A 26,773-nucleotide genomic window follows, 5' to 3' on the forward strand; every position below is an offset into this window, starting at 1 on the left:
TTTTTTTGGTGTTTTGTGGCGTTTTAAAGTGGAATATGGGAAGAGCCAGCTTGTTGAGATAAACTATTGTGGGAGAAAAGGCTTCAAAATACAAAGAATTTAGGGGAGTCTGACCCTAAAACTGCTAAAAAATACCCCAAATCCTCTCTTTTTTCCAAGCCTTGCACACATGGGAACAGGCTGGGAACCAGGCAGGCAGGAATGACAGATCTCCTCCCTTTGGGCGGCCTCAGATCAGCTTCAATCGATCCCAAATCTCACCCACAGTTTCATAATGGCTTTAAACTGACAGGAATTGGCACTTGTGCCAAAAAAAATCCTCCTCCACTCCCAGCTGCTCCTTCCCTCCCTTGTGCTGGCACAGGGAGTCGAGTGCTTTGCATAAAAGAGCTCGGAACGAGCAGCTCTGAATTGAAATTAATTCAGCACACGTGGAGCAAAAGCTCATTTTTAACCCAGGGAAGCCGTGGATCCACCACTCCCACAAAATCCAACCTCGGGAAAAGGCGAACTCAAAGCTGTTTTAGCAATTTACACCAAAATTTGTAAGGAGAAAATGCAAAGTTTGGAGGATCTTGGACCACTTGGGGTCATCCTTGGATGTTTTCCATCAGGAGAGCTTTGGGATGGGGGTATCCAGAGCAGAAGAAGCAGCATTTTAAGCATGAACTGGATCTTCTCCAGGGAATAGAGAGGAGCATCCTGCCTCAGGACAAGCAGCTGGCAGAAATCTCCCCTGGGATTTGTGCAGAGGGCAAAGGACAGACAAGGATGATAAAATATTAAAATTAACCTTTTTTGGTTTTTTTTTTCTGGCTTTCCATTTGTGCAACCCATTCCTGTCACAAGCAACATATCCAAAAAGAATTCATGGCACTTTTTATTCACAGCACTAAGTTTCTATAACACTTTGGAAGTCTAATTTAATTTTTTTTTAAAGAGGGGGGAAAAAAGAAAAAGCAAGTGCAGGGTTTTGAGTGAGTAAACATCCCAGGGAAGGGAACACAGAGAAGAGGAATTAAATTATCTCATTCAGCCCAAATATAAATCCTTTCAATGTCCTAAAACATTATCCCAGTGCAGATCCAGGGACAAGTGTGCCAGAGGATCCCTGGATCCTGAAACACCCAGTACTGCCAGGGATCCATTTGCAGGAACAGCACGTCTGGGACATCATGGAATCATGGAATGGTTTGGATTGGAAGGGACCTTCAGAGTGGAATTCCACCCCTTTCCATGGGCAGGGACACCTTCCACTACCCCAGGCTGCTCCAAGGTCTGTCCAGCCTGGTCTGGAACAATTCCAGGGATGAGGCAGCCACAGCTTCTCTGGAATGTTGTCCAGCACTTTTGAGTCCCTGCAATTCTTGTGTCAAGATTTCAGGGAGATGCCTTAATTAAAGTGTTAAAAAAAAAAAGGGAGAGAATCCAGGAGGAAGTGGAAAATCAAGAGAGTGAAGGTTTAAAACCTGTGTAGTCCCAAGGTCAGTGGTTGTTCCCTGCATCTTTTTCCTAAAGGACTGGGAGGAGTCTGGTGGTGAGTGACCCATTCCCAGCTGTGCCAGCACCATCCATGGCATGGACTCATGGGATGTGATCTGGCTGCAGGACTTTTCCTTTTCCTTTTCCTTTTCCTTTTCCTTTTCCTTTTCCTTTTCCTTTTCCTTTTCCTTCTCCTTCTCCTTCTCCTTCTCCTTCTCCTCCTTCTCTTCCTCCTGTCCTTCTTATTTTTATTTCTCCTTCCCATTTTTCTCTCCTCCTCTTCCTCCCCACCCTCCTTTTCCTTCTCCTTTTCTTTGTCTCCTTCTCCTTCTCCTTCTCCTTCTCCTTCTCCTTCTCCTTCTCCTTCTCCTTCTCCTTCTCCTTCTCCTTCTCCTTCTCCTCCTCCTTCTCTCCTTTCTTCTTCTCAACATTTCCAGGGATGGGGCATCCACAACTTCCCTGAGCAGCCTGATCCAGCCTCTCATCATCCTCACAGTGAACAATTTCTTCTTTATCTCCAGTCTAAACCTCTCCCCTTTGTTTTTAAATCCATCACCCCTCATCCTGTCCAGCCATGCCCTACAAAAAACCCTCCTCCCATTCCTACAGAAATCCATGGACACAGCCCCAGCTCCAAGAGGAGCTCAGCAATTATTTATCATTGAAGAAATTTGCTTCTTATACAAAATGTTTTTCCTATTTTAACTCCAATGAGGGGAAAAAAAAAAGTGCTTCCCAAGGGAAAACAAACTCTCGACTCACAGTTTTTTGCTGATAACAGCAAGACTTCAGAGCGGGGCTCAAGGGAAGGAGATGTCTCCTGGGTTAGATGGAAAACAGAGAGGAGAATGTCAGGAATGGGGGAAGAAATGGCTGCAGGATCCTAAAGGAAAAGCTGCTGTCATTTATCGAGTGGGTGCTGGTTTTTTGTTGTAGTGTCCGGTTTTTGGGGATGTTTCTTGCCTCCGGTGGCACTGCCAGGGCAGGAGCTGCAAACAGACCTGAATCCATGTGTTTGGGAAAGGAAGAGACCAGAGGGATGATCTCTGTGCTTCCATATCGTTGTCATTCCCAGTAGGAATTCTTTTCCAAGGTATTTCAAGTGGGGACAGAGAGCAAATCCTTTCTTCTCTATGTTCACCCACTGAATTCAGAAGGGCTCATTTGGCAGTTCCATGGAGGTAGAAGGACCAACCCTGGATCAAAAACCTCAGCTACAAATCAATTAATCCAAAACTGTCCTAAATCCTCTGCTCTGTAGGAATGGGATCATGGGGGCTGTGACATCCCACAGCAAAATGAGTTTCCTTTACTGAGTGAGGAGGTGACCACAGGGACTCACAGGATGCAGCTCTGGGGTCCCCAACAGCAGAAGGACCTGGAGCTGCTGGAGCAGATCTGTAGGAGGCCAAAGGATGGAGCCCCTCTGCTCTGAAGCCAGGCTGGGAGAGCTGGGAATGCTCTGCCTGGAGAAGAGAAGGATCCAGAGAGACCTCAGAGCCCCTTCCAGGGCCTGAAGGGGCTCCAGGAGAGCTGGAGAGGGACTTAGGACAGGGCCTGGAGTCACAGGACACAGGGAATGGCTTCCTACTGCCAGAGGGCAGGGATAGATGGGATACTGGGAAGGAATTATTCCCTGTGAGGGTGGTGAGGGGCTGGGATGGAATTCCCAGAGTAGCTGTGGCTGCTCCTGGATCCCTGGAAGTGTCCAGTGCCAGGTTGGATGAGGCTTGGAGCAACATGAGACAGTGGAAGATGTCCCTGCCCATGGCAAGGGGTGGAACTGGATGAATTTGAAGGTCCCTTCCAACCCAAACCATTCCATGACTCTGATGTGTCTCCACCATATCCTGGCAATGTAAACATGGCTTTTCTCTTGCTAACTCTGAGGGATAGAATCAATCCACCAGGAAACAGTGGCAGAATTACCAAAAATATTTGTTCATGTGAAAACATCTCTATTGATCCAACTTCAGCTGTGAAGGGGAGAAGACTTTGCTCCCAAAGTGCTTGGGCCTTGGACTTTTCCCTGCTTGGAAAGGTTGGGAAAAAAATCCACACACTGCCAATTGTAAATATTTGGATTAGGAATATGGTTTGGGTGGTCAGCATTGTCCAGCAGAGCTCTTCCAGGAGCATGTGGCCATCCACAAATCTGATTTTATCCCAATTTAATGCAGTTACACCACCAGCTGCCATTGCAAAATTCCCACCTTGCAGGACCTGCTGCTGCAGTGCTCCTGTCAAAAAACATTTGCAAACCCTTTTGGTTTCAGGAAATTTCACAACAGCACCAAAGAGAGGGGAAGCAAACTTCCTGACAATTTGAGCCGTGGCTTTTGCTGGAAAAGCTGAGGGGAAAGTGGCATCAGATGCTCCTTTGCAAGCCCTGGGTGAGAGGGAAGGATGTTCAGGAAGAAGGACATGAATTTTTGAGACCTTTCTGGGTTTTTTTTTTTACCTGGTTCATCTCCCAGCTGGACCTCTGGAGTTCTGTGGGCAGCACCACTCAGCAAAACAGAGGTTGATGCACATCCAAAAGTCACAGAGAGAATTCAACTTGCTTGATTCCTCCTGGGACCAATTTTTCCTGACATTTTACCCACTGAAGCTCCCTGTGTATTGGTGGGGCACCTTTTGATGGAGCTTGGCACATCCATGGCTTCTCCTTGTCCTCCCGACAGCTCCACGATGTCCCAACACTTCTCCTGACTTGCACAGATGAGTCACATCCAGGTTTTTTAGAAGAACCATGAATTTTGGGTGCTCAGCAGCACCAGTTTGGAGGCACACCACTATTCCTGGGGGCCACATGGAGACTCCAGCTCCTCTTCCCCTTCCAGCCTCCATAGGGTGCTTTGCTCTGTGAACTCCTTTCTTCAAGCTTTGCTCTGGAGAGGCTAAAATTAAACCAGTGATTCCATTGCTGACTGAAAACAGAGCATTCCTTCCCCTCCCACGTGTTTTGGATGGACATCAGAAGCCAAACCCCGTCTGCTCAGCCCCATGTGGAAAAACAATCTTCTATTCTGATCCTCCATCCACCGCAGCTCGCTCCGATCGGGATGTTCAGTTCCCAGCCTGGTGTTCAGGGGGCTCTGAAATGGGATTTGCCTGGAAATGGAAAACATAAACACAAGCAGCCACTATCTCTGCAGCTTATTGCCCTGAACAAAAGCTTATTCTGCTCCAGAGGAGGGGGGGAAACAGAAGTTAATTCATGGATAAAGCAAGGAAAATAAAATCCCTTCACAATCTCCTTTCCACCCTGTATGTCCCCAAGTTCTTTGGGGAAGTGGGGATTTGCAGGAAGCCAGTGGAAAGATGGAGATCTCTCTCTCTCTCTGCAATTCCAACCTTCATGGGGGTAAAATCCTAAATATCCCAGTCCTCACTGAGCCACTGCCAGTGAGGTGCAAATCTGCTCCATGGCCATCCAGCCCCACTGGAGTCATGGAATCACAAAACAATTTGGATTAGAAGGGATTTTTGAAGGGCATGCAGTTCCAAACCCGTTGCCATGGGCAGAGACACCTTCCACTATCCCACGCTGCTCCAAGCCCCATCCAGCCTGGCTTGGACACTTCCAGGGATCCAGGAGAAGCCACAGCCACTCTGAAAATTCCATTCCAGCACCTCATCACACACAAAGGGAATAAATCCTTCTTAATATCCCATCTATCCCTGCCCTCTGGCAGTGGGCAGCTATTCCCTGTGTCCTGTCACTCCACCACTTGTCCCAAGTCCCTCTCGAGCTCTCCTGGAGCCACTTTAGGCACTGGAAGGGGCTCTGAAGTCTCTCTGGATCCTTTTCTTCTCCAGGCTGGACATTCCCAGCTCTCCCAGCCTGGCTCCAGAGCAGAGGGGCTCCAACCCTTGGAGCACCTCTGTGGCCTCCTCTGGATTTGCTCCAGCAGCTCCACATCCTTCTGCTGTTGGACCCCAGGGCTGGAGGCAGCTCTGCAGGTGGGGTCTCACCTGAGCAGCGCAGAGGGGCAGAATTCCCTCTTTTCCTGCCCACAGTGTGGGATGAGCCTGGGACATGGAGGTCTGGATTCCTGAGCCTCCATCACTGGGATCCCCAAGTTCTTGAGCGTCCACCACTGGCACTCCTGTAGCATCCATCACTAGGATCCCAAATATTCCCCAGGGAAAGCCCAGCACCACAAAATCCCCTCCTGGTCCAAATTCCCAAAGCGTTGAGCCAGGAAGGAATCCCCTGCCCACCCTATGTGCCCCTGGTCTTCCCTCACCCTCTGCCTCCCCCAAATCCCTGTACAATTCCCAGAGCACCAGCTGGTCTTTTCCCACCCAGAATCCATCAAAGGGACAAAAGAGGGGCTGTGACACCAAGCCCTGTGCCCTGCTGCCCTCCCCCCCTCTCTCCATATGTTCCTTCTCCACCCTGCACTTCCCACCCCCTTCCATTGAGCTGAGGCTGGACAGAACTCATGACAGAAGTGACTCCAATCCCGATCCCTCCCGGAGCTTCATTCCCAGCTCAGCTCAGGGACAGCCAGGAACTAAACTCACGGCAGCTGCTCTCCTTTAACCCGTTTTTTCCCAAAAAATCCCCCCACTTTTCCACCCAGGCAGCCCCACCCCAGGGTGCGCCCCTGTGCTGGGATACCCCCCACCCCCAAATGCGATTCCCATCTGGAATTCCTCTAGATGTCACCCTCAGCCATCTTTTCCACATAAACACACCCCCCCCCCCCCCCCTCCCCCGGCTCGCATTTTCCTTTCTCCAAGATCTTTTTTTTTTTTTTTAAATTCCTTTCTGATCTCTTTCCGGCCATGTGTGATTGCAGTTTCCTCCGGGCGTCCATTTCATCAGCCCGAAATTAAGGAGCAGCAGGGAAAAAAAAGGGGCGGCGGGCGGGCGGGCGGTGGGAACCCCCTCCCCTTCCCCCTCATCCCACCTCCCCACCCACCACCGACCACCCCAACCCCGCATCCCACATCCCTTCCCACCCGCCATCCCGCTGCTCCCCAAACCTTCCCAAACACCTCCCGACACCCCATTCCCAACCCCGGCCCCGCTTGGCCCGGAGGCCGGGGAAAGGGAGGAGGAAGATTTTTGCCACCTCACCACCATCACTTTTGGGGTGACTTGGCTTTTTTTTTTTTTCCTTTTTTTTTTTTGTGGGGCTGGATTTTTCCTCCTCACATCCAAAAACTCATCCGCAAGCAAGGCCGGCGTTGTCTTTTCCCACCGCCGCTGGATGCCAGCGCCAGGGCCGGATCCCGCCTTGGTGACACGAAGGTCACGGTACCTCCAGCCCGGCCTTTTCCTCCCCGCTGTCGCCAATCCCGGCTGCGTGTCCTGGCCGTGCTCCGCTCGTCCGTAGAGGAAACCCACGCCCGGGGCGATCCCAGAAAATCCCCAGGGGAAGCTTTCGGCCCTTTGGTTCCGTCCTCTCCTGCATGAGACAATCCCGGCTGTGCGGCTCCGCCGGGCGATGGCCGAGCAGTGAAGATGTCCATGGCCAGGCTCAACAGCGTCAATGGCTTCTTGGAGGACACCAGGATGGAGCCCGGGGACATGGGCAGGATCCTGCGCTGCCTGGAGATGGGCACCGTGCTCACCTTGTTCTACCAGAAGAAGTCGCAGAGGCCGGAGAGAAGGACCTTCCAGGTGAAGCTGGAGACGCGCCAGATCATCTGGAGCCGGACGCCCGAGAAGGTGGAGGGGGACAGTGAGTATCGGGGAGGACAGGGAGGATTGGGAGGACTGGGAGGATTGGAAGGGCAGGGAGAATTGGGAGGGCAGGGAGAATTGGGGGGACAGGCGAGTATCAGTGGCAGCGGTGTTGGGGGGCTGGGGATGTGCTGGTGGGATGCTGTGCTATATTGAGGTGACTGGCTGGGGGTGTTCTGGGCGTGTTGGGGTGTCCTGCCACAGTGGGGTGAGTGGTTGTGGGGTGCTTGGATGTGTTGGGATGTCCTACTACCGTGGGAGGGGCTGATTGTGGGATGCTGGATGTGTTGGGGTGCCTGGATATGTTGGGGTGCCTGGGTTTTGTGGTTTTGTGTCCTACAGTGGTGGGGTAATTGTTTGTGGGGTGCTTGGGTCTGTTGGGGTGTGCTACAGTGGTGGGGTGACTGGCTGGGGGGGTTTCTGGGCATGCTGGGTTTCTCAGCCATGATGGGGTAATTGTTTGTGGGGTGCCTGACTGTGTTGGGGTGTTCTACAGTGGTGGGGTGGTTGTGGGATTCCTGGCTGTGGTGGGATGTCCTTCCATGGTGGGGTAACTGGTTGTGGGGTTCCTGGCTGTGGTAGGATGTCCCACCATGGGGAGACTGCCTGTGGGGTTTGTGGCTATGTCGGGAGGTTCCACTGTGATGGGGTGCCTGCCTGTGGGGTTCCAGGCTGTGGTGGGATGTCCTTCCTTGGGGAGACTGCCTGTGGAGTTCCTGGCTGTTGTGGGATGTTCTTCCATGGTGTGTTAACTGGTTATAGGGTGCTTGGTCTTGGTGGGATGTCCTACAGTGGTGGGGTGCCTGGATGTGTTGGTGTGTTCTGCCCTGGTGGGGTGACTGGTTGTGGAATTCCTGGCCACAGGGGGATGTCCTACCACAGTGGGATGTTCCCCCCTGTGGAATGTCTTACCATGGTGGGATATTCACCCCAATGGAATGTCCTACCTTGTCAGGGTGTCTGGTCACGGGGTGATTCCCATAAAAGCAGGAGCTGCTGGGCTGAGCATCCCTCACCTCCTCCATCCCACTTTGGAAGTTATTCTGTGGGATCAAGCTGCTTCTGTTTCATCCCCGGGGATTTATATCCTCCCTACCAAGAAGGGAAAAGAATGACCATGCCTGTTCCTGCTCATGGTGCTTTTTTAACCCCAAAACCCCACTGGAGCATCCATAAAAGTCACCCTTCCATGTGGATTCACTGGTGGTTAGGAGATTGTTGGGATGTTCTCCCAGCAGTGGGAATTGTTGGGGCTCCTTGTTTTGGTGCTCATTACCTCAAAGCTTTAATTGAGCTAAAAAAACCCAGTTGAAGGAAGATTGGGGTGCCATGGAGCTATACCATCACCTCATCCCACATCCCTGTGCAAGGAAGGAACTCAGTTTTGGGATATCACCTCATCTAGGTACCTCCCAGGTACTTCCCAGAGGTTTGGGAGGTACCTTTTTCCTGGAGAGACTCCTCCAAAATCACCAGTGACCCCCCCGAAAAATCACCATCCACTGCTGATTATTTGTAAGATCCAGCAAATTCCCCTGGAAGCTTCAGCTCCTGCTTGGAGGTGCTGATCCCGGGGTGGACTTCCATCTTTGAGCCAGGAAAAGGAGGGTGGCATTCAGAGCTGAGCACAGGCATGAGCAGGATCCATGCTTGTCTGGACTTTCTGGATACGGGAGCAAATCTGTGGGAGCAGAAGGTGATGGGAGGAAGGGCACCCAGTTTTGGGGAGGTATTTTAGGTCTTCATGGAGAGGAACCTGTTATCCAGTCATGGAATAATGCATTTTTAGCTCCTTGTTTTTTCCGGAAGCACTATGAGCTGCCAGGTCAGGATCTCAGGTTGCTCAGATGCTGTGCCTCGGTTTCCCCTCTGGAGCCTTAGGAACTGTCTTTTCCCATACAACAGCCCAATCTCCCCCATGGGAGTGAGTAGACATCCTCCAAGGTCATCCAGAAGAATGAAAAAAGGACGAAAATCCTCCTGGAAATGTGCAATCCTGCCATCCTGTCCCACCATTCACTTTTCCTAGTCTGGAGTGGGAGAAATCCCCATCCTGGTGCTGGGCTGGAGCATCCTCACCCCCTGGTCCATCCCTCTCTTCCCACTCTCTGTGATTTTATGGAAGTATTGGGATCTCCCAGACCTCACGCCTGCCCAAACCATTTTAAATCCCCCCTTCAAGCCAGCATCCTGCTTGGAGAGGGATTAGTGGGAAGTGCTGATGTCTCTGTTAGGGACTGTCAGGGCCAGGACATGGATCCTGGCTCTCCCCTGGACCCCCGGGATAATTACACGCTTTGTTAAGCAGCCTCTGGACACGTGTCCGTGTGTCCATGCCTGGGATCATGTCCATGCCTGGGAATGCCTGGAGCATGGCCTCCAAAATTAACCTCATCCTGGAGGGCTTCCAGCTTGTTGCCCTCAGCAGACCCCAGTTCCCAGTGCAAGGAATCTGGAAAGGGGGATGAAGGCAGCATAAAAAAATCCAAGAGGATTTTGAAGAGGTGGTTTAACGACACCTCCAGCCTTGTTAATGGCAAATAATTGGAATTAGGACTTCTTTGGGAGGAGAAAATCCAGTTGGGATTTATCACTGTTGGACAAGGAGGAAATATTTTATTCCAGGTTTTAAACCACACCACAGGATCCCAGCAGGACATGGTCTTCCAATTTCCCCTGTCCAGGAGGGTCTGAGCTGCCACATCCTGCAAGAAGGGATGACCCAGGTGCCCAGGCCAGCAGGAATTCCCATTCAGGCCAACAGCCATTCCCTCCAACCCCTTTGCTTCCCTCCTAATGCCTGAAAAAAATCTCCCAGGCTCTCAGCATCCCTAAAATCCCACTGGGCAGAACCTGCTCCTCCATCATCTCCCCACCATTCCAAATCTTTTTTTGCACTACGCTGCTCGCTTTGCATTAGAAAAGAAAAGGGATTTTCGCAGCTGGAACCGACTTCCAGAGTGTTTTAATCGCCCAGGACAATGGAGACAATGCGGGGAGGAGTTTGGAGACAGAGTTCTGACAGGATCGAGGCAAATCCGCTGCAGATGTGGTTTCCAGGAAGCTGCTGCTCGGGTGTATTGTGCAGCCCCTCGCCGCTCCCTTTTCCCCTGGTTTTTCATGGGAATGGGCTATTTGCCCTGGGGGAGAAGGACTTCAGGGTGTTGGTGGATGAAAAACTGCTGCTGTCAGCCCAGAAATTCCCCATGTCCTCGGTTCATCCCACAGCAGGAAAATGGGAATTCTGCCCCTCTGCCCCACTCAGGTGAGACCCCACCTGCAGAGCTGCCTCCAGCCCTGGGGTCCAACAGCAGAAGGATGTGGAGCTGCTGGAGTGAGTCCAGAGGAAGTCATGGAGATGCTCCAAGGGATGGAGCCCCTCTGCTCTGGAGCCAGGCTGGGAGAGCTGGGAATGTCCAGCCTGGAGAAGAAAAGGATCCAGGGAGACCTCAGAGCCCCTTCCAGTGCCTAAAGGGACTCCAGGAAAGCTGGAGAGGGACTTGGAACAATGGATGGAGTGCCAGGACACAGGGAATGGCTTCCCACTGCCCAGAGGGCAGGGTTAGATGGGATATTGGGAAGAAATTCTTCCCTATGAGGGTGCTGAGGCCCTGGCACAGATTGCTCAGAGGAGCTGTGGCTGCTCCTGGATCCCTGGAAGTGTCCAAGGCCAGGGCTTGGAGCAGCCTGGTCGAGTGAAAGTGTCCCTACCCATGGCAGGGGTTGGAATGAGATGATCTTTAGGGTCCCTTCTGATACAAACCATTCCAGGAATTCGGAACAGCTCCCAGAGTTTGGTGCAAGGCCAGATCCTGGAGGAGTTAAATCCAAGGAGCAGCAGCGTTGCAACTTGTTAGCAAAGCCGTGGTAGCCACTGGCTTCTCACCACTCCCCGGCACCCTGTGGATGGGCAGGGGTCGAGTGGCTGCTTTTTAAACTATAAACCCATTTTTATCCCCAAAATCTGCCTGCTTTCATGGGAGACTTTGCTCCGAGCCACAGGAGCCACACGGTGACAATGAAGTTTCTTTCCTTGAGGTCTTGTCCCAAAACAAAGCTCGTGCTGGGGTGCAGAGCTCCTCTGTGTCACTTGTGCTAAAATCCCACCCTGATCCGTGAAATTTGGCTTGCGGTCATCCAGCAAAAGAAGGCTGGATAAAGCCTCCACTGTTTTCTGGAGCTTTTCCGCCAAGAAAAACTATTCTTCCCCTCTTTTCTTGCTTAATCAGCCCGATTCCTCCCCCACCCCTTATTCCTCCCTGCATTCAGCTTTTCTCTCCCCTTTGGATCCCCCCTTTGGATTCAGCCGAGGGTTTCCACCAAGGCACGTCTGCAGCCTTCCCCACCACCACATCGGAAACACAGCCAGGCTGGAAATTCTCCGGGAAATGACCCATTTCCTCAGCAGGACAATACCCCTGGCGAGGTGGTCCGGCCGCTCTGGGTCACACAAAGCCCTTTCCGCTGTCGGTGGCTCGTTCCCAGAGGACAAATCTGCCTGGGGGGTGATGGCTATGGGATCAAGAACAATTTTGTGTGTTGTTCCTAATATTATGTTATTATTCTTGCTCCCAGTGGGATGTGTCCACTGGGAAAATTGGAAATCTCCCTTGGTGGAGTAGCAGTGAGGAAGAGCGTGGTCCGGAAACCCGGCCCTGCCGCCGCTGTTGGAGCTTTATTTAGCGGGATAATGAGGGAGCAGAGCAGCAGGAAAGCAACGCCCTGCGGTCCCGGCTGCCGGGGCTCCAAATTGCCACTTTTGGGAAGAGTTCTCCAAGGAAAACATGAGCTCAGCCTATCCCAGTGCAGGGTCTGGTTTGGGGAGGACAAGGTGGCTGGAGATTTGCTGGTTGGGATGGGGTGGGATGAGCCTGGAGGATGCGTGGCAGCCACAAAGCTGGGAAAAGAGTGGGCAGCACTGTTGGGATGCCACGTCCTGGGGACACGAGTTCCTGGAGGACACACAGGGATGGGGGCCATCAGGCACATGGAGGCAGGGTTGCAGGGACACCCTTTCCTTGGGACACAGATCCCTGGATGAGACTCTTCCATGGCATCCGTGGTGTTGTCACTCAGCTGCAGGAGCATTGCAGGGACCTCATCCTGGGGACATCCTGGGACACAGATCCCCGGAGGACACGTGGCTGTGTCATCCTGGTCCTCTTGCACAGCTGTAGCAGCACTGCAGGGACCCCATCTTGGGGACATCCTGGGACACCGATCCCTGGAGGACACGTGGCTGTGTCATCCTGGTCCTCTCGCACAGCTGTAGCAACACTGCAGGGACCCCATCTTGGGGACATCCTGGGACACAGATCCCTGGAGGACATGTGGCTGTGTCATCCTGGTCCTCTCGCACAGCTGTAGCAACACTGCAGGGACCCCATCTTGGGGACATCCTGGGACACAGATCCCTGGAGGACATGTGGCTGTGTCATCCTGGTCCTCTCGCACAGCTGTAGCAACACTGCAGGGACCCCATCTTGGGGACATCCTGGGACACTGATCCCTGGAGGATACATGGCTATGTCATCCTGGTGCCATCCCACTCCAATGGGCAGTGTCATGGAGATGCCCCATCGTGGGGACACGACTCCCTGGAGGAAACGTGGCCATGGCATCCATGGTGGTGCACTCAGCTGCAGCAGCACTGCAGGGACACCCCATCCTGGGGACATCCTGGGACACCCTGTCCTGGGGACATCATGGGACACAGATCCCTGGAGGACACAAGGCCGTGGCACCCAGGTGCCATCCCACTCCAGTGGGCAGTGCCACAGGGACATCCCATCCTGGGAACATAGTTCCCTAAATGGACATGCCATACCCATGGTGCCATCACACATCACTGGAGGACCCTGGGGACATGTCACCCTCAAAGACATGTGGCCACAGCACCCGTAATTCCATCACACACTCCTGAGGGTATCCCATCCTGGAAACAAGGTTCTCGAGAAGGCACATATTCTGGAATTCCCACTTCCCTGAACCACTCACATGAGGCTGTGGTGGCAGGGGACAGTTTCATGTTCCTCTCTTCCCGCAGTCGACATTCGGGAGATCAAGGAGATCCGCCTGGGGAAGAATTCCCGGGATTTCGAGCGCTACCCCGAGGATGCTCGCAAGCTGGACTTCACCATGTGCTTCATCATCCTCTACGGGATGGACTTCAGGCTGCGGACGCTCAGCGTGGCCGGTGAGTTGGATCCCTCCCCATTCCCTGTGTCCATCCTTGGGGTCGCACCCCCTTCCCAACATCCCTCCTCCCCATTCCAAGCTCATTGCTCTCTTCCTCCAACAGCTTTCTGCGAGGAGGACATCAACCTATGGATAACGGGGCTCAACTGGCTGGTGGCTGACACCCAGAGAGCCCAGACCCCACTGCAGATCGAGAGGTGAGGAAGGACCAGCAGATCCCATTTCCTGGTCCCTGTTACGGGAAGAAAACCTGCCCTGGGCTTGGGCCTCTTTGGGATTGAGCACTGTCTGTCTATCCTTTCCTTCCCAGGTGGCTACGGAAGCAGTTTGATGGGATGGACCGGGCCAGGGAAGGCAGGTGAGCCACCAGCACAGTGAGTTCAGCTGGACAGAACCATATTCCCCCTGTTGCATCCCAAATTTGGAGGTTGAGCCAGGCTGAGGGTGAGGTCTGTGGGACAAGGGAGCACCAGGGTTTTTGGGATGCTTGAAGGTACCAAAAATAGGAGATTGGGTGCAGGTCACATCCTTGTGACTGTGAGGACCACTGGGATCCATCCCCAATGCCACATTTTCACCAGTGCTATAGGGGCCAGGCCATTAATGCAGCCCATAATTATCTTCCCAAACCAAGGGAATTTGGACTTAAATTATTATGGGAATGGGAATGGGCATCACCTCCAAGTGGGATGATGTCTTAAGAGTGCCCAGTTGGTTCTTGGATGCACTTCCTCTCCTTGTCCCTCTGCTCACACTCATGCCAGACATCACGTAATTAATCTCAGAAACATGGAATCGTGGAATGATTTGGGTTGGAAAGGACAATAAAAATTATCTAGTTCCACCTTCCACTAGACCAGGTTGCTCCAAGCCCCATCCAACCTGGCCTTGAGCACCTCCCAGAATGAGACATTCACAGTTTCCCTGAGTTCTGTGCCACTGCAGGAATCCACAGGCCAGGAAGGGAGGATCCCTATGCCAGGCACCAAGATTTGGGGTGGGACCCTTGGTGTTGGGAGCTGAGACTCATCCAGGGATCTAGCAGTACCCTGACTCTGATTTTCCCTCTGGCAGCATCACGGTGAAGGACCTGAAGGCGATGCTGCCCCAGGTCAACTACCGCGTTCCCAACATGAGATTCCTGCGGGATAAACTCGTGGTAAGGACCCTCTGGACACCCCAGCTATGAGGGAGATGTTCTTCAACCTGCCCCATATGGGCTGGGGCCACTGTGGTGTCCTTGGTTCCAATCAAGTGGCCCCACTCTCATCCAGCCCCGTCTCCCACAGGAAGTGGAAGCCAGGAATGAGATGACTTTCTCCCACTTCATCCAGTTCTACAAAAACCTGATGTTTGATGCCCAGAAGTCGGTAAGATCCATGGTTTGGCCTCCCAGATGTTCCCATCCTGGTGGGATGTGTCCCACTCCAGCTAAGTCTGGACTCCTTCTCTGCCTTCTAGGTCATTGAGCAGCTGGAGCTCTCTTTCCCCTTGCGGTGAGATCTCAGCTCCCATCCCAATCAATATTCCAAGAGTTGGGTCCATAGAGTGGGAAGTAGAGTCAGAGCAGGGAATGGGGATGGGGATGGGAGAAGGGATAGGAGAGGGGATGGGAGCAGGGATGGGAGAGGGGATGGGAGCAGGGATGGGAGAAGGAATGGGAGGATGGGTGCAGAAGGGATCAGAGCAATGATGGGAGCTGGGATGGAAGCAAAGATAGGAGCAGGAATGGGAGAAGAGGTGAGCAGGGATGGGAGATGGGGAGGCTGCCAGGGATGTAGGGACATGTACCCTGCCTTCCTCGCAGTATTCTCGGACAAAGCTGCACATTCCAGCTGGTGCCGGCCTCTCCCAGTCACAGGGTGGAGGAACTGATGGGAATGAGGGTCATGGGGAGGCTGAGCTGCAGATGGGCACTGATGGCCTCAATTCTGCCATGGGATCTATCCCAATTACTTCTGCTCCTCACTGGTGGCTGCTCCTTGTCCCAGGAATGTGGACCGCCCTGAGCTGTGCCAAGTGTCCCTCTACGACTTCCAGAAGTTCCTGCTGCATGACCAGAAGGTGGGGCTTCCCTGAGAACTCTGCAGCCTGAGGAACCCATATGGGATGCTCCAGCCCAGTTCCCCCCCTAACAACATCCATGTTTGTATCCTAGGAATCCTGGGCCAGTGATGTGGGCGTGGTGCGGGACTACATGTGCTCCTACCTCAAGGAGAGCTCCAACGAAGCATCGGATCCCTCCTTCCAGCTGGATGAGGTGGGTGGCCCCACACAGTGTTCCCACAGGGACCTCCCCAGCACCATCAGGCTCTGATCTCTCTGCTTCTTCCCCCCTAGTTCCTCACATACCTCTTCTCCAAGGAAAACATGGTGATGGATGCTAAGTACGAGCGTGTGGTGCCTGAGGAGATGAACCACCCCTTGTCCCAGTACTGGATCTCCTCATCCCACAACACGTAAGGAATTTTCCCCTCATGGGTGTTCCTCAGGGACATCCATGAGCATCCCATCATCCTTGTCTCTCCTCTGCAGGTACCTGACAGGAGACCAGTTCTCCAGTGAGTCCTCCCTGGAGGCGTACGCCCGGTGCCTGCGGATGGGCTGCCGCTGTATCGAGTGTGAGTCCCACCAGCCCTTCACAGGGATGCTGGAACCCCTGATGTCCCATCAAACAGATCATTCCCTGCCCCCATCCTGTGCCACCAGGGCAGAGGATCTTTCCCTGTCATTTGGGTGCTCTAAGAAATGGTTCCCAGCACGTAGTTGGTGGCAAACATGAATTAACCGAGGCGTTTTCCTTTTCAGTGGATTGCTGGGATGGCCCAGACGATCTTCCCATCATCTACCATGGCCACACGCTCACCTCCAAGATCAAATTCCTGGATGTGCTGCACACCATCAAGGAGCACGCCTTCGTCACCTCTGAGTAAGCCCCAGCTCCCCCAACAACCTCTGAATTCTGGGAACCTCTCCCTCACCTTCATCTGAGTCCACCATTCCCACCTGCTTGCTCCAGGTTCCCCATCATTCTCTCCATCGAAGACCACTGCAGCATTGTCCAGCAGAGGAACATGGCCTGCCACTTCAAGAAGGTTTTTGGGGACATGCTCCTCACCAAGCCAGTGGACATCAATGCCGATGAGTTGCCCTCACCCACCCAGCTCAAGAAGAAAATCCTAATCAAGGTACGGAGCAGGCAAAGCCCCAAAATCCCTCTTTGCAGGAGGGACACAGATTGTATTGGGTTCTACACCAAGAGATGGTCAAGGGGAACAAGGGATGGTGGTAAGGCACCTGTGGGAGCTTGATCCTGAGGGTTGGGAGGTCAGTGGGACCCATGGCCACCACTGAGCTCCCCTCCCTGGGTGTCCCTCAGCACAAGAAACTGGTTGAAGGAAACCTGTACGAGGAGGTCTCCACTGCCAGTTACTCAGAGAATGACATCAGCAACTCCATCAAGAATGGAATTCTCTACCTTGAAGACCCCATTGACCACGTAAGGGAGGCCCTCAGGGGCTGAGTGGGATCTGTCAGACAGTGGGGTTTGGAATGGGCTCTCCTAGACCACTGCTGTGCTGTGAAGGGGAAGAAAGGGATTAAAAACCCCATCCCAAAGCTCCATCTTTCCGTGTCATCCTCTTTCTCGCCTCACCAATGCTCTTCCTCCTTCCTAGACCTGGAGCCCTCATTATTTTGTCCTGACAAGCAACAAGATTTACTACTCAGAGGAGACATCCCGCTACCAGTTCAACGAGGATGAAGAGGAGGTGGAGCAGAAGGAGGTGCGTGACGGGCAGGACGCACCCACAGGGCAAGGTGACAACTCTGTAGGGAGGGTGACAGGGTGACAACACCCACTTTGGGATGAACTTGCAGGAGTTCAACAACAACGAGCTGCACTTCACGGAGAAGTGGTTCCACGGCAAGCTCGGGGGTGGCCGTGACGGGCGACAGATTGCAGAGAAGCTGCTGCACGAGTACTGCACCGAGACGGGCGGCAAGGACGGCACCTTCCTGGTGCGCGAGAGCGAGACCTTCGTGGGCGACTACACCCTCTCCTTCTGGTAGGAGCTCCAGCAGGGAGGCAGGATCCCACCCTCCCTGGGTGACCCTCCTGTCAGTGCCTGGTTTGGTGGCTGGAATGGCTTTTTTGGGGGAAATGTCACCTTTTTGTGCAGCTCGTAGACCCTAAAGTGTAGGATGGTGGAGATGTGGACCGAGATTGACTTGGCTTTCTCCCACCCCCATGGCAGGAGGTCCAGCCGGGTGCAGCACTGCCGGATCCACTCGAGGCAGGAGGCTGGGGCCACCAAGTTCTACCTGACAGACAACCTGGTCTTCGATAGCCTCTACAGCCTCATCTGCCACTACCGGGAGGTGCCGCTGCGCTGCAACGAGTTCGAGATGCGCCTCACCGACCCGGTCCCCCAACCCAACGCCCACGAGAGCAAAGAGTGAGAATCTTTCCAATCCCCATCCCCTCAATCCCATGGGTCCACTAGCCTCCTCCAGCCCCAGCAGGGTGTGGAGATGCCAATGCCAGCCCGCAGTCTCCATGTTTTCCCTGGGCAGGTGGTACCACGCCAGCTTGACGCGTCTCCAGGCTGAGCACATGCTCATGCGGGTCCCGCGGGATGGAGCATTCCTGGTGCGGAAGCGCAGCGAGCCCAACTCCTATGCCATCTCTTTCCGGTGAGTGTGGCCACCACAAGGCCACTTGGGCTTGGCCAAGCTGAGGATTTGTGATAGCCTATATGCTGTGACCCCGAGCTAGGTGGCAGGGGTTTGCTGTGGGTGACACGGTGAGACGCATGGTGGTGTCATGAAAGGGAAACCCTCTCTATGACATCCTCGGGGTGTTCACCTTGGTGGCATCCCCAAGCATCACCTCCCGTCCATCCCCATCATGGAGCCAGGATTTGGCCAGCCCTCACCGATCCCATTCCCATCTCTCCTGGCCTCAGGGCGGAGGGGAAGATCAAGCACTGCCGCATCCAGCAGGAAGGACGGCTCTTCATGCTGGGCAGCTCGGCTGAGTTCGAGAGCCTCGTGGACCTCATCAGCTACTATGAGAAGCACCCGCTGTACCGCAAGATGAAGCTGCGCTACCCCATCAATGAGGAGACCCTGGAGAAGATGGGCACCACTGTGAGTTCTCTCAGCAACTATGGATGGTGGAGGTTCTGTGCAATAAGAAACCAAACCCACATCCTCAGCTCCACCATCTTCCAGAATTTTGGTTGGAGCCCAACCAGAACCGGCCAAGCTCGTTCCACTGGTCATCACCCAGCATTAAAATGCCACCATAATTCCCTTTTCCAACAAGTTGCAAGGGGATATTACATCCCACTCAACCTCCTCTCATCCCTTCATAGCCCTGCACATGCCCAGGTGACCCCCTCAGGTATTTCTCCTTGCAGGAACTGGACTATGGAGCCCTGTATGAGGTGCGGACCCCTCATTTCTACGTGGAGGCCAACAAGATGCCAATGGCCAGGGTAAGGGGCCAAGCTGGTGTCCTGGGGAGGTGGTGGGTGGTGCGATATGACAATTCAAGTGCTGGAGTTCCTGGGTGGTCTCTCCTCAGATCCACACCTCCCAGCATCTCTGACCAGAGAAATGGTTGAGTTGTGCTCCATATCTTTGACCCTCAAGTGATGCTGGAGCTGGACCCAGCCAACGTCACCATCACTTGGGGACAGTCCGAGCTCCAGTGACAGCATTGTCACATTGTGGTGGGGGACAGGGCTGGAAAGAACCCAGCCTGGAGCAGGGACCTGGCAGAAGTTTGCCCCAACAGCAAGGAAATCCCTTTGCACTGGGAAACCCTTAAGAAGCAGGTCTAGGATCAGCTCCCAGGTGGTCCAGTCTCCATCCTCAGAGGTTTCTGGGACTTGGTTGTTTTTGGAGTTGACTCAGTCTCCACCTTTGGGGGTTTTTGTGAGTGGACATATTTTGGAGTTGACCCTGGAAGAGGCTAGTCTGGAGCCCTAAGGTTCCTTTCCTGTGATCCTACAATCCCATGGTCCAGCACTGCTGCTGCCTTAATGGTCCCTTTGCACAAGATAAGACCACACACAGGAAAACTTAACCTGGAGGGTTTTTTCCCAAGGAATGTGGTAATATCAGAGGATTAACCCTTCAGTGTACAGGAGAAGCCATTGGGGATCCCAGAAAAAGGAACCTGGTCTGCTCTGAATGTGGTGATCTTACAAGACCACAGGCACTTCCAGCCCTCCTGTCCCCTCTAACCCATCCCACTGCCATGAGCAATTTGGAAGCTGGAGAGGGACTTTTTGTCAGGAACAGCAGATAGGTCAAGGAGTAATGGATACATAAGGGAGGAAATTCAGGTTAGATATTAGGAAAAAAATTTTTACTGTGAGGGTGGTGAGACACCAGAATAGAGAAGTTGTGGATGCCCCATTCCTGGAAGTGCCCAAGGCCAGGCTGGACAGAGCTTGCAGCATCTAGTGGAAGGTGTCTCTGCCTGTGGTGGGATGGGTTGGAATGTGATAACCTTTAAGGTCTATTCCAACCCCTTAACATTCTGTGATGCCATGATTTGGGGTCAGGATCCCCCCCACTCTGCTGTGGGGGCTCAAGGGGCTGGGCTGGGTGGGGTACCATGTGCTGGGTGGTGACACACTTGTCCCTCTTCCTGGTGTCCCCAGTGCACTGTGAAGGCTCTGTATGACTACAAAGCACAACGGGAGGACGAGCTGTCATTCTGCAAGCAGGCCATCATCCACAACGTGGACAAGCAGGACGGTGGCTGGTGAGGGTGGTCACTTGGGTGTCACCGTGGGCGGGAGGTGAAGGGGACACCCCGGGTGTTCCCACAGTGGGTTTTAACTCAGCCTCCTTCTTTGTCCCCCCACTCTTTCTCCAACCACCCCCTGGCACCGCATGCAGCAGGGACACCCCTGTCCCCACCTCCCCAAAATCTGTCCGCTTGCCTTGATCCTCTCACCCCTTGCAGGTGGCGGGGGGACTACGGGGGAAAGAAGCAGCTCTGGTTCCCAGCCAACTACGTGGAGGAGATTGTCGGCACCCAGGCACAGGAGCAGGATGAGGCCGTGAGTGCCACCTCTCTGGGACCCTGGGAGTGAGGACACTGGAGGGTCCCAAGAGCCTTGACCAAATCCAGACCCTTATCCTGAGTCTGGGAGATGCTCATGATCCTGCTCCACCTTGGATCCTTATCCACAGGCTGGGGGATGCTCCTGGTTCTGCTTCAGCCTGGACCCTTATCCAGAGTCTGGGGAATGTTCCTGGCCCTACTCCAACTTGGACCTATTTCTGGGACTTGGGAAATGCTCCTGGTCCTTTTACAGCCCATATCTTTACCCAGAGGCTGTGGGATGCTCCCAGCCCCACTCCAGCTTGGACCCTTTTTTGGAAGCTGCAGGGTGTTCCAAGTCTTGTACAAGCCCAGATCCTTATCCAGTGGCTGAGGAATGCTCCTCGTCCTCTCCAACCCAGACCCTTACCCTGAGGCTGGGGGATGCTTGTGCTTCTCTCCAGTCCAGATTCTTATCTGGAGGCTGAGAGAGGTTCTTGGCCCCACTCCCACTTAGACAACTTATTAGAAGCTGTAGGGTGATCCCAGTCCTGTTCCAGCCCTGATCTCTGTCTGGAGGCTAGGTGATAATCTTGGCCACACTCCAGCTTGGATCCTTTCCTGGAAACTGGAGGATGATGCTCCCAGCCTTTTGCCAGCCGAGACCCTAATCCAGAATCTGGGTGATGCTCCCAGCCCTGTACCAGCCCAGACCTTTATCCAGAATCTGGGGGATGCTCCTGGTCCCACAGAGTTGGGGGATGCTCTTGGTCCTGCTCCAGCCCAGACCTTTATCCAGAATCTGGGTGATGCTCCCAGCCCTGTACCAGCCCAGACCTTTATCCAGAATCTGGGGGATGCTCCTGGTCCCACAGAGTTGGGGGATGCTCTTGGTCCTGCTCCAACCCAGACCTTTATCCAGAATCTGGGGGATGCTCTTGGTCCTGCTCCAACCCAGACCTTTATCCAGAATCTGGGGGATGCTCCCAGCCCTGTACCAGCCCAGACACTTATACAGAGACTGGGGGATGCTCCTGGTCCTACTCCAGCCCAGCTCCTGGATGTTTTTTCCCTTTTTCTCCTCTGATTTGTCCAGCTCAGAGGGCTGGGTGGTGGCTGCCTGTAACCCACAAGCCTCCCCATTTTACTTCTTCCTTCCTCTCTTGCAGTCATCAGAAAACAGCCCCCTGGGGAACTTCCTGAAGGGCTTCATCGATGTCCCATCCTGCCACGTCGGTGAGTGTCCCTACTTATGGATTTGGGGGGAATTTGGAGGAATTGGGATGTCCAGATGATTCAGGGGCCATTTTGCCTTGATTTCAAGGGTGTGTTTCAGCATGGAAAGCTGAAGCCACACATTGAAAAAAATGGGATCCTCACAGGAGGAGGATCCTGATGGATGGTGGGGTGCCAGGACGGGCTGGTGGGGGCCCGGGAGCGGGACCGCTGAGGTTTCGTTTGCTCCACAGAGCCATCCGTTGGGAATGTCTTCGAGTAAAGCCCCCCTCTGATGTCCTTATAGTTATCTCCAAAGACGGGAGGAGCTCCAAACCATTTGTCTTCACCATCCATTCCCAGCAGATGTCCCACGCAGCCCAGTCGCTGGACGTGGCCGCAGACACGCAGGAGGAACTCAGCGAGTGGGTGGCCAAGATCCGGGAGGCCACGCAGAACGCCGACGCTAGGGTGAGGGGATGCAGAGGATGGGGCTGGATGGTCCCTTTCTCTTGGAGATTGTTCCTAATATCTCCAAAGGAAGAGTCTGGGGGAAGACTTTCAGATCGTGTTTTTCCTGGTGCAGATGCAAGAGGGGAAGATCATGGAGCGGAGGAAGAAGATCGCCCTGGAGCTCTCAGAGCTGGTCGTGTACTGCCGGCCGGTGCCATTCGATGAGGACAGTAAGTCCTAGAGAAGTAGGATAAAGGGATGAAGCATGGAAAGAGGCAGGTGGGAAGAACTATCCTGGTCTCATTCCTGCCCTCATGGCCGCTTGGTGCTTGCAGAGATTGGCACAGACAAGGCGTGTTACCGGGACATGTCCTCCTTCCCCGAGACCAAGGCAGAGAAATATGCCAACCGCAGCAAGGGCAAGAAGTTCCTGCAGTACAACCGCCGCCAACTGAGCCGCATCTACCCCAAAGGACAGCGCCTGGACTCCTCCAACTACGACCCACTGCCCATGTGGATCTGTGGGAGCCAACTCGTGGCCCTCAACTTCCAGACGCCCGGTAAATCCTGCTCATGGGGTTGTTGTTGGGCTCATCACTGAAAGTTGTCTCAGAATTCCCATTTCCAATGTTTCTGCCCTGAGTCGTCTTGTTGGAGGTGGTTTGAGTGATCTCTCCAACCTTTGTCTCCATCCTCATGGGGGCACAAGTGGTTTGGATGCTCTTCAACCTTTTCCTCATCCTGATGGAGACACAGGAGGTGGTTTGGATGATCTTTCCAAGCTTTGTCCTCATCCTGATTGAGACATAGGAGGTGGTTTGGATGGTCTCTTCAAGCTTTGTCCTCATCCTGATGGAGACACAGGAGGTGGTTTGGATGCTCTCCATCCTGTGTCTCATCCTGATGGGGATGCAGGGAGTGGTTTGAAAGATCTCTCCAACCTTTGTCCTTATCCTGGTGGGGACAAGGATGGTTTGGATGCTCTGTAGTCTTTGTCCTCATCCTGATGGGGATATCTCCATGCAATCCTTGGGTGATTCATGCAAAACTCAGCTGCATCCCTCCTCCAACCACAGCTGGGGCTCTTAGTTGGGTTTTCAGGGTAGAACCTTCTAACCAAGGACCTTGAGAAGGTCCCTGAGCCCCACGCTCAGATCTGCTCTGTCCCCACGGCCACAGACAAGCCAATGCAGCTGAACCAGGCGCTCTTCATGCTCGGTGGCCGCAGCGGCTACGTCCTGCAGCCGGACATCATGAGGGACGAGACCTTTGACCCCTTCGACAAGAACAGCCTGAAGATTGTAGAGCCCATCACAGTCCAGCTGCAGGTAAGTGTGCCAGGATAGCAAGATCTCCTTGAGGTGGTCACCATCAAGATGTGAACTCCTTCCTTATTTTTGAGTCAACCAGGGATGGTTCTTACTTGTTCCAGCTACATGCTTGCTCCATGGAGCTTGTTACTCTTGGGAGTTCTTTATCATCTGGTGTGGCCAGACCTCACCCTCCTCTTCCTCCCCTTTCTCCCACAGATCCTTGGTGCCCGGCATCTGCCCAAGAATGGGAGGAGCATCGTGTGCCCCTTTGTGGAGGTGGAGGTTTGTGGCTCTGAGTATGACAACAGCAAGAACAAGACGGATGTCGTAGGTGAGAGACCACACACGGGTGATGTCCCCACCCTGAGGGACAACCCTGACTCTGTCCTCTGTCATCCTCTTGAGAGGACATGTGGGTGATGGGGCCGGGTTTTGTGCTCTCTCCCACAGCTGACAACGGCTTCAACCCCGTCTGGCTCTTCAAGCAGTTTGTCTTTGATATCAACAACCCCGAGTTTGCCTTCCTCCGCTTTGTGGTGTATGAAGAGGACATGTTCAGTGATCCCAACTTTTTGGCACAAGCCACCTTCCCTGTCAAGGGCCTCAAAACAGGTATGGTTTTTCCATCATCATCATCATCTCCATCATAGTCATGGAATCACAGAAGGATTTGGGTTGGAAGGGGCCTTTAAAGGTCATCTCGTCCAACCCCCCTGCAATCATCATTATCTCCATCATTATCATCATCATGATCTCCATGATTAAGTCATGGAGTCATAAAAGGGTTTGGTTTGGAAGGGACCTTTAAAGATCTTCTAGTGCAGCCCTCCTGCAATTGTCATCATCGTGATCTCCATCACTGAGTCATGGAATTGTAGAAGGGTTTGGGTAGGAAGGGGCTTTTAAAGGTCATCCAGTCCAAATCCCCTTCAACCATCATCTTCATCATCTCCATCACAGATCATGGAATCATAGAAGGCTTTGGGTTGGAAGGGACCTCTAAAAGTTGTTGAGTCCAACTCCCCTACATAGTCATCCTTATCATCATCACCTCCATCATTAAGTCATGGAGTCATGGCAGGGTTTGAGTTGAAAGGGACCTCTAAAGTTCTTCTAGTGCAAACTCCTGCAATCATCATCATTATCTCCTTGGGGTCCTGGCCATGGCGAGGGGCTCGGACCCTGCTGTGGTGCTGAGCTCATGTTGTGATGTGTCCAGGCTATCGGTCGGTGCCGTTGAAGAACAGCTACACCGAGGACCTGGAGCTCGCCTCCCTCCTCATCCACATCGAAATCATCAACGCCAAGGCAGGTGGCCCAGGCGGCTTGGGAAACCTGGAACAAGGGGAATCAACTCTTTGGGGTGTCCTGCCCACCACACCAGCCTCACACGCTTGTTTTGGAGCAGGAGGAAGATGAGGAGAACCTCTACTCGTCCATCCAGCAGCTCCGGGACCGTGCCAGCGAGCTCTCCAGCCAGGTCTCCAGCTACGAGCGCACCAACGGCTGCGATTCCCGCTACCAGCAGCGCCTGGATGAGCTCCGGGCGGCCCAGGAGCGGCTCATGGAGCTCACTGAAGTCCGCAACCGCAAGTGAGTTGTCCCCTCCCTGTGGCTTTAGGATGTCCCTCTTTGGGAGGGTTCCTAAGGCCACCACCCTGCTCCCCCCCAGGTTGATGGAGAAGAAGAAGAGGGACCGGCAGATGGTCACCAAACGCAGCTGAGCTGGAGGAACTCGAGCTGAGGAGCTTCCCCCAGCCACCTCCTCTCCTGCCACAAAGGGAGGTGGGGTGGCCACATCCAGACCTCCCACCATGCCCAGGGCTGGGTGACAGCAGCGTGACAAATTTGGGGATGAAAGGAGGCCTTGGGTAGCTGTGCCTGTGACGGGGGTGAGGCAGGAGGTGGGACACTCTGGCTTCAATCCCAGGTGCCTCCAGCTTCATCCCATGTTCCCTGGGGCTCATGGCCACCTCCTTGTCCCCACGAGGTGGCCACAGTGGCTCTTCCTCACCCAATATTCTCAATGTCCCACCATCCCATGGCAGCCCCATGACCGATGGGGAAACTGAGGCACAGGGGCCCAGCTGGCCCAAGATGGGGCAGGACCAGCCACCTCCATCCTGGGCACAGGTGCCAGGACTGGCTGGTGGTGAGGCACCAGGATGGGGACACAGGGGACACTTTTGGGGGGGTTAGGGGGGGTATTTTGCTCCCCTGCTATAAATACCTGTATTTTCTTCTTTTATCCAGCGTGTACATATGGCGTGGGGGGAGGGAGTGTCTGTACCAGCCACAGTATTAGGGCACAAGGGGGACCCCAAAATGTCCAGAGATGTCCCAGCATGGGACCAAGGGAGCAGGGGACCAAGTCTGGGGCTGTCCCACAAGGTAGAGTGGCCTGTGACATGGTGCCCTGAGTAGGCACCTGGTAAATACAGGCAGCAAGGTGGCCCCAGAGGGAACAGGGATGTCCCCAAGGTGACCCAGAGTTGTCACCAAGCTCTGGGAATGGGGACAGATCCTGCCAGTAAAGCCAACTAGGGTGGTGGCCAGCCCGACGGCGACTGGGGACATCTTGGGGTGTCCCCTGGGGTCGGGGTGTCCTGGCAGGGGGGACCTGTGTATTCTTTGTATGAAAATAAATCTATTTAGCCAATATTTATACCCTGCTGCTGTGACCTGGTGTCCCCTCCCAGCTCTGCTGCCACCTCAAGGTCCCCAGGGTGGATGATGTCCCCCAGGAGGTGGCTTGGTAGTCCCAGATCCAGTGTGTCACCCTTGTCCTAGCAGCAGTGGGGACACTTTGGGGTGTGTTGTGGCAGGCAGGGCCACCCAGGAAGGACACAAGGCAGAGGGACACAGGGACAATGGGTACAAGGTTGTGGGGACACAGGGCCATGGGGGCATGAGGCCCTGGGGACACACAGCTATGGGGACGCAGGATCACAGGGCCATGCCATGGGGACACACACGGTTCCATAGGTATTTGGGTCCATGGAAACACATGTGAATCCATTGGGATTTGAGTCCAGGGGGACACATACAAATCCACAGGGACATGACAGCATGGGGACACACAAAATCCATAGGGATTTGGGCCCATTAGGACACACAAAGATCCATAGGTATTTGGGTCCATGGAAACACATATGAATCCATTGGAATTTGGGTCTATGGGGACACACACCCCAGACACACAGGGACTTAAGTCCATGGGGACACACATTCACCGATCCATAGAGCTTAGGGACTGTGGAAACACACACGAATCCATTGGGATTTGGGTCCACGTAAACACATATGAACTCAATAGAATTTGGGTCCATTAGGATGCACACGAGT

The 26,773-nt window shown here is 53.8% G+C and overlaps 1 protein-coding gene across 2 annotated transcripts; it reads left to right on the plus strand.

Annotated features, from left to right (window-relative positions):
* Positions 1–6,388: 6,388 nt before the first annotated feature.
* LOC132338460 (1-phosphatidylinositol 4,5-bisphosphate phosphodiesterase gamma-1-like) lies at positions 6,389–26,089 on the plus strand. 2 transcript variants are annotated; one of them, XM_059868040.1, is made up of 32 exons: positions 6,389–7,181; positions 13,230–13,379; positions 13,485–13,578; positions 13,692–13,739; positions 14,456–14,540; positions 14,656–14,751; positions 14,843–14,877; positions 15,373–15,445; positions 15,540–15,641; positions 15,722–15,840; positions 15,917–16,002; positions 16,190–16,310; positions 16,401–16,569; positions 16,761–16,880; positions 17,059–17,166; positions 17,261–17,448; positions 17,638–17,838; positions 17,957–18,076; positions 18,349–18,532; positions 18,805–18,882; positions 20,059–20,162; positions 20,367–20,463; positions 21,617–21,683; positions 21,970–22,133; positions 22,249–22,345; positions 22,451–22,675; positions 23,295–23,443; positions 23,645–23,759; positions 23,879–24,040; positions 24,648–24,736; positions 24,837–25,021; positions 25,101–26,089. In XM_059868040.1, the coding sequence occupies exons 1-32, from the start codon at positions 6,962–6,964 to the stop codon at positions 25,150–25,152; spliced, it is 3,903 nt and encodes a 1,300-aa protein (XP_059724023.1). In that variant the 5' UTR covers positions 6,389–6,961; the 3' UTR covers positions 25,153–26,089. The 2 variants fall into 2 exon arrangements, with proteins under 2 accessions (XP_059724023.1, XP_059724031.1); XM_059868048.1 differs by having other exon boundaries at positions 6,390–7,181; positions 14,671–14,751.
* The last annotated feature ends 684 nt before the right edge of the window (positions 26,090–26,773 follow it).

This window comes from Haemorhous mexicanus, chromosome 1, assembly GCF_027477595.1.
Source record: "Haemorhous mexicanus isolate bHaeMex1 chromosome 1, bHaeMex1.pri, whole genome shotgun sequence".
NCBI classification, from domain to species: Eukaryota; Metazoa; Chordata; class Aves; order Passeriformes; family Fringillidae; genus Haemorhous; species Haemorhous mexicanus.